The sequence below is a fragment of the Mesoplodon densirostris genome, chromosome 2 (genome assembly GCF_025265405.1).
Source record: "Mesoplodon densirostris isolate mMesDen1 chromosome 2, mMesDen1 primary haplotype, whole genome shotgun sequence".
NCBI classification, from domain to species: Eukaryota; Metazoa; Chordata; class Mammalia; order Artiodactyla; family Ziphiidae; genus Mesoplodon; species Mesoplodon densirostris.
Genome location: NC_082662.1, coordinates 115,388,856 through 115,401,756, shown reverse-complemented (window position 1 = coordinate 115,401,756; position 12,901 = coordinate 115,388,856). Strand labels below are relative to the sequence as shown.

The 12,901-nt window shown below is 57.4% G+C and overlaps 1 protein-coding gene across 3 annotated transcripts; it reads left to right on the top strand.

Annotated features, from left to right (window-relative positions):
- Positions 1–351: 351 nt before the first annotated feature.
- THBS3 (thrombospondin 3) lies at positions 352–10,904 on the top strand. 3 transcript variants are annotated; one of them, XM_060090668.1, is made up of 23 exons: positions 353–862; positions 1,874–2,080; positions 2,661–2,917; positions 3,022–3,124; positions 3,952–3,978; positions 4,180–4,262; positions 4,352–4,403; positions 4,535–4,683; positions 5,056–5,196; positions 5,438–5,515; positions 5,891–6,043; positions 6,230–6,340; positions 6,435–6,542; positions 6,841–7,000; positions 7,331–7,449; positions 7,587–7,639; positions 7,924–8,117; positions 8,307–8,485; positions 8,595–8,643; positions 8,817–9,013; positions 9,258–9,430; positions 10,371–10,510; positions 10,597–10,904. In XM_060090668.1, exons 1-23 carry the CDS (start codon positions 784–786, stop codon positions 10,653–10,655), a joined length of 2,871 nt encoding a protein of 956 aa, XP_059946651.1. In that variant the 5' UTR covers positions 353–783; the 3' UTR covers positions 10,656–10,904. The 3 variants fall into 3 exon arrangements, with proteins under 3 accessions (XP_059946652.1, XP_059946653.1, XP_059946651.1); XM_060090669.1 differs by lacking the exon at positions 3,952–3,978 and having other exon boundaries at positions 352–862; XM_060090670.1 differs by lacking the exon at positions 10,371–10,510 and having other exon boundaries at positions 352–862.
- The last annotated feature ends 1,997 nt before the right edge of the window (positions 10,905–12,901 follow it).

Sequence of the window (12,901 nt, the reverse complement as noted above, 5' to 3'; positions counted from 1 at the left end):
GCGGGCTGTTGCCTTGGTAACGGGAACAGAGGCGCCCCTCTGCTTCATCCGGGTCACGGCCTGTCCGCCGGTACCCCCAGTGTTCTCAGTCTGGCCCCCGGCCCCTGGCTTGTCCTTTGGTCTACTCCTGTCCTTGGTGTCCCTTTCCTCTTTCCTGATTTCTTCAACCTCACTGACCACTGTTTTAGACTCTCCCTCCAGTTCCCAGCGGACGCTTCCAGACTCGAAGTTTTCCTAAGAATGAGGGAAAAACGGAGGCGCAAGCACAAGTCATGCCCCCCCCCCCCAATAAAGAGCACTTGCTCTATCCGAGCAGCAAACTTCATGCCATGCGGCCATCCCCTGGGCACTACAGCGAGCTAGTTTCGGCCACTCCCTTGGAATTCTCTCAGGCCAGCTGTGGAGTAATGCCCACTGTCTGGCACTGCCCCGCCAAGGGTTCCTGCCTTCCCCAACTGTGGCTTCCAGAAAACAGTAGCATTCGGTAGCAGCCCCCAACAGCGAGATGCCGGGAGAGAGGGAGGCACCTGGGGGAGAGCACCATTAGGGAGAGGCAGGAGGCAAGGAGGCCTCCAGGACTCTTCCCCAGTGCCCCTGGTTCCCGGAGCTGGGTATGCCTCCAGGGTGATTGGCAGCTCTTTGTTTCAGCCCCCACCTCACCGCCTGCCGGCCCCCCCTTCAACTCCCCCTTCCAGTCCCTCCGCCCCCCCGCTCCTGCTCTCCGCCTAGCCTTTTCCCCTCCCAGCCGCCTGCCTGCCAGGGGTAGTGAGCCGGCTGAGCGGCATGGAGACGCAGGAACTTCGGGGGGCCCTGGCTCTTCTCCTCCTTTGCACTTTCACATCTGCCAGTCAGGACCTGCAGGGTAAGCCTGTACCAATCTTCTTAGCCCCCTCTCTGCCTCCTCCCCATTTGCCCCCAGCCTAATAGCAGGGAGCATGTGGGCAAAAGGAGAGGGGAGAGTCCTGACACTGAATCAGAGAGAAGAGTTGATGAAGTTATGGCCCTTTGGGGAGGAGTCGACACCACAAGGTGGTGTCAACTGGGAGTGAGTGGGAGCTGGCCAGGGTCAGCATGAGGCCAGGGCAGAGGACTCAGGAGCTGGATGCTAGCTAGGGCTGCCTGGCTGGGTTGGTGTCTGAGCAACCCCAGGCACCCCAGGGTTTGGGAGAGCAGCTCAAAGGTGGCTTCTTTCACCCCTGGGCTCCTGGCTGCCTAAGAACGGGATGGGGGGGTGGGGACCGAGAGGTCTGGGCCCTCCTGGAGGTCTGGTGGTAGGATGGGCCTGTGGCTGTGGGAGAGGTAGCTGGAGCAGATGACACAGGCACAGATTCTTTGCTGGCTGGAAGGGAAACCACAGATTGGCCAGGACGCAGGAGGCAGGGGAGCTGGGTCCTACGTTCCTGTAGGAGAGAGCCAGACAGTAGGAGGGTCGGAGCCTTCAGTGAGCAGCTGTTCTCATCCAGAGCAAGCGTGCTGAACCCCCAGGATGGGAGGAGGGGCACTAGGGTGTGGAATGAGCCAAACCCAGCCGTGTAAAGAGAAACTGCCTTCCTATTTCTGTGCTGTGGGCACCAGGTGCTACTCCTGCCTGGGATCAGCACAGTGACTCCTTTGCGCCACCTGGTGGGAGCATCTCAAGTTTGCGGGGTGCTGTTTCTGTATTTCCAAGTGAGCCTCAGGCCTGCTGGTTCCCAGAGTGGCAGTAAGGAAGGCACAATGCCTTGTCCTCTGATGGCGACAAGGGCTGAATTTCGAGGAGGTGACTAACACTATCGGGTGGTGATGAAGGATGCCCCACCCCCGAAGGCTCAGAGGAGAGAGCAGGCCTTAGCATTTGACAGGGGTCTGACCTTGATCATCCCTGCGTGACCAGTGATTGACCTGCTGACTGTGGGCGAGTCCCGGCAGATGGTAGCTGTGGTGGAGAAGATACGGACAGCCCTGCTCACTGCTGGGGACATCTATCTCTTGTCCACCTTCCGCCTGCCCCCCAAGCAGGGTGGTGTCCTCTTCGGCCTCTACTCTCGCCAAGACAACACACGATGGCTGGAGGCCTCTGTTGTGGGCAAGATCAACAAAGGTGACTGGTGGGCATCTCCTTTCCTGCCGTGGTGACCCCTTTGAGAACTCTTCCTCATCCCCACTCTCAGATCCCTCTTAATGCTCCTTGGGCTCCAGTGGGGACCGTGGACCCATCAGGCTGTGTCCAGGCACCAGGGGCACCTGGCGCTTAGGAGGTGCCTCAGGAGGCCAGGCACCCAAACAATAGGGTGAGGCATCTGTAGGAATGGGAGTTGTATGTGGGAATGCCTGGGGGGAGGGGAGGCATGTCTCTGTGCCCCAGAAGTGGTATCACTGTGTCCCAGGGATCTGAACTGTCTCAGATCACTGGGACGGTTCAGTGGGTACAGAACTAGCTGCCACCCTAGCAGGGGAGAGAGTGATCTGATGACACTGAAGACTAAGAAAGTCCTAGTCTTTGAATCAATTTGGAAAACACTTTTCGTGTACCTAATATGTACAAGGTGTTGAGAGATACATAGCTGGATAAGGAATGATAGCCCTAGAGATGTGGTATTCAGAAGAATTGATCCATCCCGTCTCTCAGCTGGGAGACGGGATGGGGGACAGTGCACATACTGACCTCCCCTTCTGGGCAGTGCTGGTGCGGTACCAGCGGGAGGATGGCAAAGTCCACGCAGTGAACCTACAGCAAGCAGGCCTGGCTGACGGGCGCACACACACGGCTCTCCTGCGACTCCGAGGTCCGTCCAGACCCAGCCCTGCCCTGCAGCTCTATGTGGATTGCAAACTGGGCGATCAGCATGCTGGCCTTCCGGCCCTGGCCCCCATCCCTCCAGCGGAAGTCAGCGGGCTGGAGATTAGGACGGGACAAAAGGCTTATTTGAGGATGCAGGTGAGCAGGAAAGGAGGACCCCCTGAGTGTCTGTGAAACAGTTTGCACCGGTGGGAGGAAGAATTGGTAGGTCCTCCCACCCTACTCTGCTTCTGTCCCCCCAGGGCTTCGTGGAATCTATGAAAATGATTCTGGGCGGGTCCATGGCCCGGGTCGGAGCCCTGAGTGAGTGTCCGTTCCAGGGGGATGAGTCTGTCCACAGTGCAGGTAACACAGACTTCTGTTAGCTGACATCCTGGACCCTGGGTCCTGTGATCTTTGGTCCCTCCCATCCTCTTGACCTCCCTCCCCCTTAACAGCAGTTCTTTCGGCACACCTATTCCTGGGGCTTCTGACTCTGTGGTCCCAAATCTCCTTCACCTCTGACTCTATGATCTCCAAATAATACCATCCCAGCAGGAGGTGTGGGTCAAAAAAATCTACTTTAAGGTCATCCCACCTACCAGCGTGGCCAGAAAAATAAAATGATCCAAAAAAAGAGTATAACTCTGAAGAACTCTGAGTGGGGGTGAGGAAGTTAGCTGCTTGGTCTTTCTTCGTTGACTGAGCTAAGCGTCTTGAGTCTTTTTTAGCTCCCACTGGCATCTGTCACCTACCAGCCATTTCCCTAAGCATTGCCCATCTGGCTGGTCTCTCTAACAGGGATGCTCAGAAGCTCTTACCTAAATAAAATGTCCACTTCTCCCAGCTATTTCAAAGAGCTCTTGTGGTGGAAGCTTGGGAGGGAGGAAATGGAATGTACTGGGGTCCTGGCCCTGCTTCGGGTCACCTCTCACTTGGATCCCTTCTGCCACTACCATGCCTAGGAACAGGAGGATTTGGGTTTCGACTCTCTGTGAGGCAGCTCCCTTAGAGGGACCCTCATCCAGTGGAGGAGTAGCTGCTGCTTGCGCGTCACCACTGCCCTCCTACCATTCGACACCACATCTTTATTCCAAGACTCCAGCCCTTTGTTCCTGTTCCCTCCTTCCTCCTCCTTACCAGCCAGGCCCCTCCTCACATGTCCACCCTCTGTGTTTTCTTGTCCTCTCTAGTGGCCAAAGCACTCCACTCCATCCTAGGTGAGTAGGCCTCGCTGAGGTGAAGGGGCATGAGGATGTGGGGGAGGAGCCGCTGCCTGAAACTAAGTCCTTTTCAGCCAGGAATAGGGTGGGGTTTAAAGATAGGTGAGCAGCAGTGGCAGCACCTGGCATATTACCCAGAGAGGGCACACGGGGCTGGTGCCCCCGTTCTGAGCCTCTCTGCACCCTGGACCCTGACAGGGGAGCAGACCAAGGCGCTGGTCACCCAACTCACCCTCTTCAACCAGATCCTGGTAGAGCTGCGGGATGACATCCGAGACCAGGTTTAGTGGGCCGGTGAAGGGTGGCGCTGATTCTGGGGTGGGGTGGCAGATGCCAAGAGCTGACTCCGCCCCATCCTTCTGTCTACCAGGTGAAAGAAATGTCCCTGATCCGAAACACCATCATGGAGTGTCAGGTGTGCGGTGAGTAGGAGAGTAGGGGAGGGCTCCAGGTGGCATCAGTGTGCTCCCCACCCCAGGGCTTTGGCCTCCACTTCTGGTGAGTTAAATGGTGACTTGTAGGTGACTCTGACTGTGCCTGCCCCCCCGCCCAGGCTTCCACGAACAGCGTTCCCACTGCAGCCCCAACCCCTGCTTCCGAGGCGTGGACTGCATGGAAGTGTACGAGTACCCCGGCTACCGCTGTGGGCCCTGCCCCCCTGGCCTACAGGGCAACGGCACCCACTGCACAGACATCAATGAGGTGGGTGAGGACCCTTTCTGGAAGGGCACAGAAAGCTGGGGTGAGGGAGTTAGGAGAGGCCCAAGAAGGTGGGGTGAATGTTGGTCAGAAGCAGAGGAACCCTGGGTTTAGGAGAGGCTGGAGACCAGAAAAGACATATGAGAAGGAAGGGAGACAAGTCTGGGACGAAGACTGCAGGGCCACGCAGGGAAGGAGCTGGGAGAGTGGCAGGGGCATTTTGAGAGGGCTGGCTAAGAGGGAACCCACAGGAGGCTGGGGGTGGGATCAGAGCGTAAATGAGGTTGGGGAGGGGAGGCCTGCAAACAGGGAGACCAGGAGCAGTGGTCCTGGGATCACAGGCAGGCGCCCGACCTCTTCTCCTCCGGTCCCCAGTGTGCTCACGTGGACCCCTGTTTCCCGGGCTCCAGCTGCGTCAACACCATGCCTGGCTTCCACTGTGAAGCCTGTCCCCGAGGCTACAAAGGCACACGGGTGTCTGGTGTGGGCATCGACTACGCCCGGGCTAGCAAACAGGTCAGGTTGGGTAGAGTCCGTGGACAAAAGATCTTGGCTTTGCAAGGGTGGGGGACTTCTGGGTTGGATGTGGAGCCCTTGTGATAAATGGGATGAGGCTCCTGGCTCATCTGCCAGCTTTGCACTGGTTTGGGGTCTGGGCTTCATGTCTATGTCCAAAGATAAGGCCACCCCAGTGCTCTCTCCTGTATCTGAGGAGACCCACCGTAGGTCTGGTTCTACCCAAAGTCTGCCCCTTCAGGTTTGCAACGATATTGATGAATGCAATGATGGTAACAATGGTGGCTGCGACCCAAACTCCATCTGCACCAACACTGTGGTGAGCCGAACGCCTGAGTGTCTGGGTGGTGGGAATGTGCAACCCCCTCTTCAGATTTCCTGCTCCCCCTCCTCCTTCCCTAGGACATTACATGTGGTAGGTGTTCAACACGGACCCGGTTTGGAATTCTGATTCTGCATCTTACTAGCCATGGCCTTTAGCAAGTTATTTACCTTTTCTGAGCCCCAGCATCCTCGCTTGAGAAGTGGGGCTATTACCCTCCTTGAAAGGTTGTGAGGAGAACCTAAAGGAGATAAGTAATGGACCTGGCCTATTAAGCTGTGAGGGTCCCTCCTACACCCCTCGGGGGATGGGGATGTTGCTGGTTGTGGTGGGCTGACCCTCCTTCCTGAGACACTGCCTCCCTACTCTTAGGGTTCTTTCAAGTGTGGTCCCTGTCGCTTGGGCTTCTTGGGCAACCAGAGCCAGGGCTGCTTCCCAGCCCGGACCTGCCACAGCCCGACCCACAGCCCCTGCCATGTCCATGCGCACTGTCTCTTTGAACGCAATGGTGCAGTGACCTGCTCGGTGAGCTAGGCCTGGGGCTTGGAAGGGGTGTGTGTGTGACCATGTTTAGGGACTGGTATGGGGGCTTGCATGGGAAAGGGAGGTGGGCCCGGGCCCAGAAACTGGTTGGTGAAAATAGAGCCTGAAGAGGGTGAGGTGTGGGGAGCCAGCCCAGACCACTAACTCCCACCCTTTGTGTTGCCCCAGTGTAACGTGGGCTGGGCTGGGAACGGGAATGTGTGTGGACCCGACACGGACATCGATGGCTACCCAGACCAGGCACTGCCCTGCATGGACAACAACAAACACTGCAAGCAGGTGCAGGGGGCAGGCGGGCGATGAGCAGGATAGGGCACCCCAGGCTGGGATAGGACAGAACTCATCCATCCATTTCCTCCCCCTAAACCTTTAGGACAACTGCCTTCTGACACCCAACTCTGGGCAGGAAGATGCTGATAACGACGGTGTGGGGGACCAGTGTGATGATGATGCTGACGGGGACGGGATCAAGAATGTTGAGGTGGCTCCCAGATGTCCTGACCTTTCCAGCTTCTCTGTGACGCTGTTGCCTTGTCCCATAACCCTGTTCTCCATTGGCCACTGGCAACTCCTGAGGAGGGGCCCTAATACTCCACGTTAGGGAGCCATAAGCCTGGTGCCCACCATGAGGTGGACCACAGGGAAGTTGGGTGGGTGGCACGGAGCCAAGCAGGTGGGTCATCACAGGAGTGGTGATTGTAGACAAGGGTACAGGGATGAGGAAGGTGCGAGGTGGCCTGTGGTTCAAGGGAGGCCTGACTCTTTCCCTCCCACCCCAGGACAACTGCCGGCTGTTTCCCAACAAGGACCAGCAAAACTCAGATACAGATTCATTTGGTGATGCCTGTGACAACTGCCCCAACGTTCCCAACAATGACCAGAAAGACACAGATGGCAATGGGGAAGGGGATGCCTGTGACAACGACGTGGATGGGGATGGTGCAGGCCTGGGGCTGACGCGGGGGAGGCTGGGAAACCTCTTAAGAATTTGGATATGGTGGGAATGAAGCGGGGAGGCTGAGAATTTGGGAAGGGCAATGCTTGGGGGAAGTCAGCCTGGGTGAGAGATTACCTGTGGCAGATGTCAGTGGGAATGTGAGGGAGGGTGTGGGGTTAGGCAGGGAGTGGGCAAGAGGATAAGACAAGCTACAGGCAGATTTCCTGACCAGCTGTCCTCTGGACGGGAGATAGAGCTCAGGGCTTTCACCAACCTAGAAGACAGAGTGATACGTTCTAGTGATAACTTTGTGTTACCTGCATATCTTCTAGGCATCCCCAATGGGTTGGACAATTGCCCTAAAGTCCCCAACCCCCTGCAGACAGACAGGGATGAGGACGGGGTGGGAGATGCTTGCGACAGCTGCCCTGAAATGAGCAATCCCACCCAGGTACAGGGGAATGGAGAGGGCAGGGAAGGGGTGGGGCGACTGGTGGATGAAGCCCAGCCCTTTGGATGGGAAGTGGTCAGGTCACCCTCTTTAGAGTTATCAAGAGGAGATGGTGAGAATGGGTCCCTCTCTCTCAGACAGATGCAGACAGCGACCTGGTGGGGGATGTCTGTGACACCAATGAAGACAGGTAGGGTTTTGGCCAAGAGATGGAAGGTTAGGAGATACTTTACTTTCCTCTAGTATGTTCTCAATTCCCTCTAGGGTCTAACTTTAACTCTCCACTACTATCGAGTAGCAGGTCATTCCCATAGTCTACCTTCCATTCTTACTGCTGGACCTTCACCTCATCTGGCTGACTGCAAGGGGTCTGGCTGAATGGAGGGTAAACCGCAGAGAGACTCCTAAGCAGAAGAGTGGGGAAGGATGTGGTACCTTTAAAAGCCTTTGTTAGGTGCCTCTTTTTCCGGACAGTGATGGCGATGGACATCAGGACACTAAGGACAATTGCCCACAGCTGCCCAACAGCTCCCAGCTGGACTCAGACAATGATGGACTTGGAGATGAGTGTGATGGGGACGATGACAATGATGCTGTCCCAGATTACGTGCCTCCTGGTCCTGATAACTGTCGCCTGGTGCCTAATCCCAATCAGAAGGACTCAGATGGTAAGGCTGGAGTCCCCAGAGGATTGGGCTGGCATGGGCTTTGCCCAGGAAGAAGTGGCAGGCCTTGCTGGGGAGTGAGGGAAGGCAGGGTGGTGGAGGGAGGTCAACATCTCAAGGCCCGAGAGGTGGTAGTGTTGGCTACTGGCAGTGGCCAGGGCCTTCCTGAGCACCTGGCTCCATCCTGCCCAGGCAATGGCGTTGGTGATGTGTGTGAGGATGATTTTGACAATGATGCAGTGGATGACCCCCTGGATGTGTGCCCTGAAAGTGCAGAGGTAACCCTCACGGATTTTCGGGCCTATCAGACCGTCGTCCTGGATCCTGAGGGTGATGCTCAGATTGACCCAAACTGGGTCGTACTCAACCAGGTACTAGGGCAGTGGGCTGGGCGGGTGCTGTCAGGCCAGACTAGCAAGCAGGGCCTAAGGAGGGCAGCACACCTGGACCAGGGCTTTTGTCTTTACTGCATACCACCAGGGCATGGAAATCGTTCAGACCATGAACAGTGACCCCGGCCTGGCAGTTGGTATGTAAGGGACACCCAATTCAACAATTTCAATGACTTCCAAATGGAGGGGTCCTACAGGCAGAGGATGGAGCCACACATTTAGCAGGCATCCCTTCCCATCCCCACCCCACAATGGGCATCAGTAGCTTTGCTGCCCCTGACTCTGATCCCACCCACCCACCTGCCCCCAGGATATACAGCCTTCAATGGTGTGGACTTTGAAGGCACCTTCCATGTGAACACAGTGACTGATGATGACTACGCAGGCTTTCTCTTCAGCTATCAAGACAGCGGCCGCTTCTACGTGGTCATGTGGAAGCAAACGGAGCAGACCTACTGGCAGGCCACACCTTTCCGGGCTGTTGCCCAGCCCGGGCTACAGCTCAAGGTCCTGCAGCTGCCCAGATTCCCCAATCCAGGGCCCTTTCCCAAAGGCTCCCCCACCAACCCTGGGGCCTCCCCCACTGCCTGAGTAGGGGGAACCCTCTTACCCAGACATCTGGCCTGGAGGTTGGCTCCCTGGGGCTCCAGAATATTCTCCTGACTCCCTTTTCCACCTGCACTTGCCAACCTGCTGTCTTCCCTCGGTCGGGTCCTGGGGTTGACCCACTGTGTTTGCCGATGCCCCCTAGGCAGTGACATCAGTGTCTGGCCCAGGCGAGCACCTCAGGAATGCCCTGTGGCATACAGGTCACACCCCTGATCAGGTACGGCTGCTGTGGACTGACCCACGAAATGTGGGCTGGCGTGACAAGACTTCCTACCGCTGGCAGCTGCTGCACCGGCCTCAAGTTGGCTACATTCGGTGAGGGGAGGGGCTGAGCCCTCCCAAGGGACCCCAGGCCCAGCCTTTCCTTCACCTCTAGCTGGGACTCCCCGGTGACCTCCCCTCTACTCAGTGCCTTGGTGCCATTGGGCCCAGACTGGGACCACTTCTCTCTACCTCCCCTCTCACCACAGACTCGGCTGTCCTGGCCCTGCTTTCTTCCTAACACCAGGCAGCTTGGGCTCTGGTGCTGATGCTGCCGAGGACCTATAAGCAATGTTGGGCAAGTCCTTCTTTTTCTGTGCCCCATTTTCCCCTCTGTAAAATGAGGGTGCGTCTGGGAGCCTCCAAACCCCAGGCCAGTCTGTGGAGAGGCACATCACATCCAGCCCCATCACTGGTACAGCCCAGAACCAGCCTCATCAAAGTGTCTGACCTGGAAGGGATCATCATTTACAGAAGAGCTAATGGAAACCCAGACTCCACACCTCTTAGTAGTGAGGCTGAGGTTTCTCAGTTCAGCACTCTGTCCACAACTTTGCATTTCCTATTTGGTGGGGATGACAGGGAAGGGAGGGGCAATGGCCAAGAGCCCAGAGTGCAGGGACTTGGGTTGGTTCCCCTTTAAGGTGTCTGGGGCTGCGGGGTGCCAGGACAGGGGATGGGGGCGGTGGACTAGAGCCTGGGAAGCGGGTGACTTCACCCCCCAGCCCATTGTACTCATCGTCATGGCAACCCAATCCTCGCTTGGAATGCGGCTGGTGCTTTGAGATGCAAAGGGGGCTGGACAAAGAGCCAGGGGCCTCAGGCCTGAGAAAAGCACCCCCCTTCCCTCCCCTTTCCTTCCTCCCTTTTCCCCACCTCCCTTCTCTCTCAGGCCTGGTGAATCCAAGGGGGGTTGGGGATGAACAGGGCCAGGTCATGGTGGCACAGTGCCCACTGGCACCCTAGCACCAATGGACACCCCTATCCTGGACAGGGTGAAGCTTTATGAGGGTTCCCAGCTAGTGGCCGATTCTGGGGTGATCATTGACACATCCATGCGAGGGGGGCGTCTTGGTGTATTCTGCTTCTCCCAAGAAAACATCATTTGGTCCAATCTCCAGTATCGATGCAATGGTGAGCCTCCAGACGGAGATCAGCCTGACCTCTCCTGCCTTCATGGGAGTTACTTCTTCTGACCTTAATCATATCTCCTTTCTCAGACACAGTGCCCGAGGACTTTGAGCCATTCCGGAGGCAGCTGCTCCAGGAAAGAGTGTGAAGAGGTGGCCACCGGCTTCAGAATCCTGATTTTAGACCCTCAGGCCTTGGGGTCCATCCTGGAGACCCTGGGGTCTAATTTACAGCCCCTCAGCCAAACACAGAACCTCCTCTGGCACCCATCAGTTCAGCCCCAGAGGTGTGGTGACCCCACTGTTCAGGACATGAGAAGTTTTGGAGGGGTATTTCTCAGGCATTAACGCCAGGAAAGACAACAGCACGTTGCCATAAAGTTCCAATTGTTTTCTAAGCCAGTGCAATTACTTATTTTAGGGGTTTTGCCGGGATAGTGTGGGGAGCAGGAAAAAACCTGAGGCGGGGAGAGGACTAGCAGAATGGAAGTTAGAGATCTAGAGGAAATTTGGCTGAGTTTGGGGCACGGTGAGGAAGGTGCTGGACGGGGGTTAGAGGAAGGACGGAGGTTAGGTGAAGGATGGGGTAGTGGTCGGAGGATGGCTAAAGTCCTCCCAGCCCCACTTACTCACGGTGGCAGCGGCGACACTCCAGTCTATCTTAGAGCAGCCGGGTTCGAGAGCCAGGAGGGCTGGGGCTGCCCCGCTCGGGGGGAGGGGGAGGCCGGGGGGCCGAGGGGGCCGGAGGCCGGGACGAGTGCAATATTGGCGGGGGAAAGAACAACACTGCACCGCGTCCCGTCCCTCCCGCCCGCCCGGGGCCCGGAATCCCGCTCTCCACCGCCTGAAGCCGGACCAGCCCGAGAACCCGGGACGCGCTGGGGAGTTAGGTTCACCTTGGAGGCCAGACAGACTTAGCGCCCGGAAGAGGGTGAAGGGGGTGGTAAGGGGAGGGAGAAGGGGAGAAGGGGAGACCGCGATATCCCGGAAGGCCGCTTTCAGACGCCGGGGCGTTGCGCGCGCTTGCTCTTTAAATACTCAGACTGCGCGGCGCGGAGCCATCGCCATGGTGACGCGTGTCCCAGCAACCGAACTGAATGGCTATTGCCTGGCAACGCCAGGGGTTGAAGTTTTGGGGCCTCCCACCTAGATACTCGCCCTTTCTCTAGCCGGCGGGTGGGGGTGCTTCCCCGCCTCCGGCCCGCGCCCGGGCGCGATGACGTAAACGCACTCCGGCCCCGAGCCCGCCCCCAGGTCCGGCTGCCGCACAATGCCGCGCCGAGCCGGCGGAGTTGCGCGCGTATGGGAGCTGTGGTGTTTCTCCTCTTCCCCGGCTTCCCTGCAATCCTGCCGCATCGAAGTGTTCTTAAAATTCATTTCTCAATCTGTATTCTTTGGGGCTAAGAATTGTTTCCTAATGCGGACGTAATTGCTTCTGTCGGTCTAGACCGCAACCCAGGACCTCCAGATGGGACTCGATAAGCTCCATGTGCGCCGTTGTGACCCCAAATACTCCTTGGTCCCACGTGTTTCTGCCCTTCAGAATATCACTTGGTCTTCCCAAATCATGCGCGCTCACAAATGGTTTTGCACCACCCCCATCACCTTGTGCCCACCGGCCCCAAATACCACTTTGCTCCGCAAAAGATAGTTCCGTGCCCCTAAATACCATTCTGTCGCCCCACCTATTCTCTGCCTCATAAATACGTAACTAATCTGTCCCATTCTCCCTCCCACATTCCGCTGCCCTCTCCAAATACCTCGGTGCCCCTTCCGTGTTAACTCAGGATTCCACCCACTTAGCGCCATTTCCTCCAGACACCGCCCCCACGCGCCTGAGTCCCCTCCTAAAGCTCCAGCCCCTCCGTCGATGGTACAGTGTGTTCCTCCCCTTCTCTGTCCAAGCCACTGCTTCTTCTTCCGGCCCGGGCCTGCCCTCCCCAGCCTCTCTCTGCCCCAACTTAGGCAGCGCCACCCAACCTCCTCTCCCCGGACGAGGCAGCCCCTCAGCCCGCTCGGGCAGGCCCGGTGAGGCTCCCGGTGACCGCTAGAGGGCAGGAGAGCCCGGCCAGCGAGCCGCCGCTATAAGGTGGAGGACTGGGAAAGCAAAGACCCTAGGGTTCGGCCGAACCCAGATTTCATATTTCTTTAACTGGAAATTTCTTCCCCCTTCCCCTTCTCGGGAGAAAGTCAAAGAAGGAACTCAGGCTGCTGGAAAGGCCGGCAGGGGCCTGGACTGTGGGTTTCAGTGTAGAACCGTGTGTGGAACGGGACAGGAAGCGTTTAGAAGAGTGGGGCTGTTCCGGGAAGTAGTGGGGTGGAGGGGGTCCAAAACTAGCACCTAGTTTATTCATTATCGAGCCTTCCCCTTCCTTCTCAGCCCCCACAGTGGGAC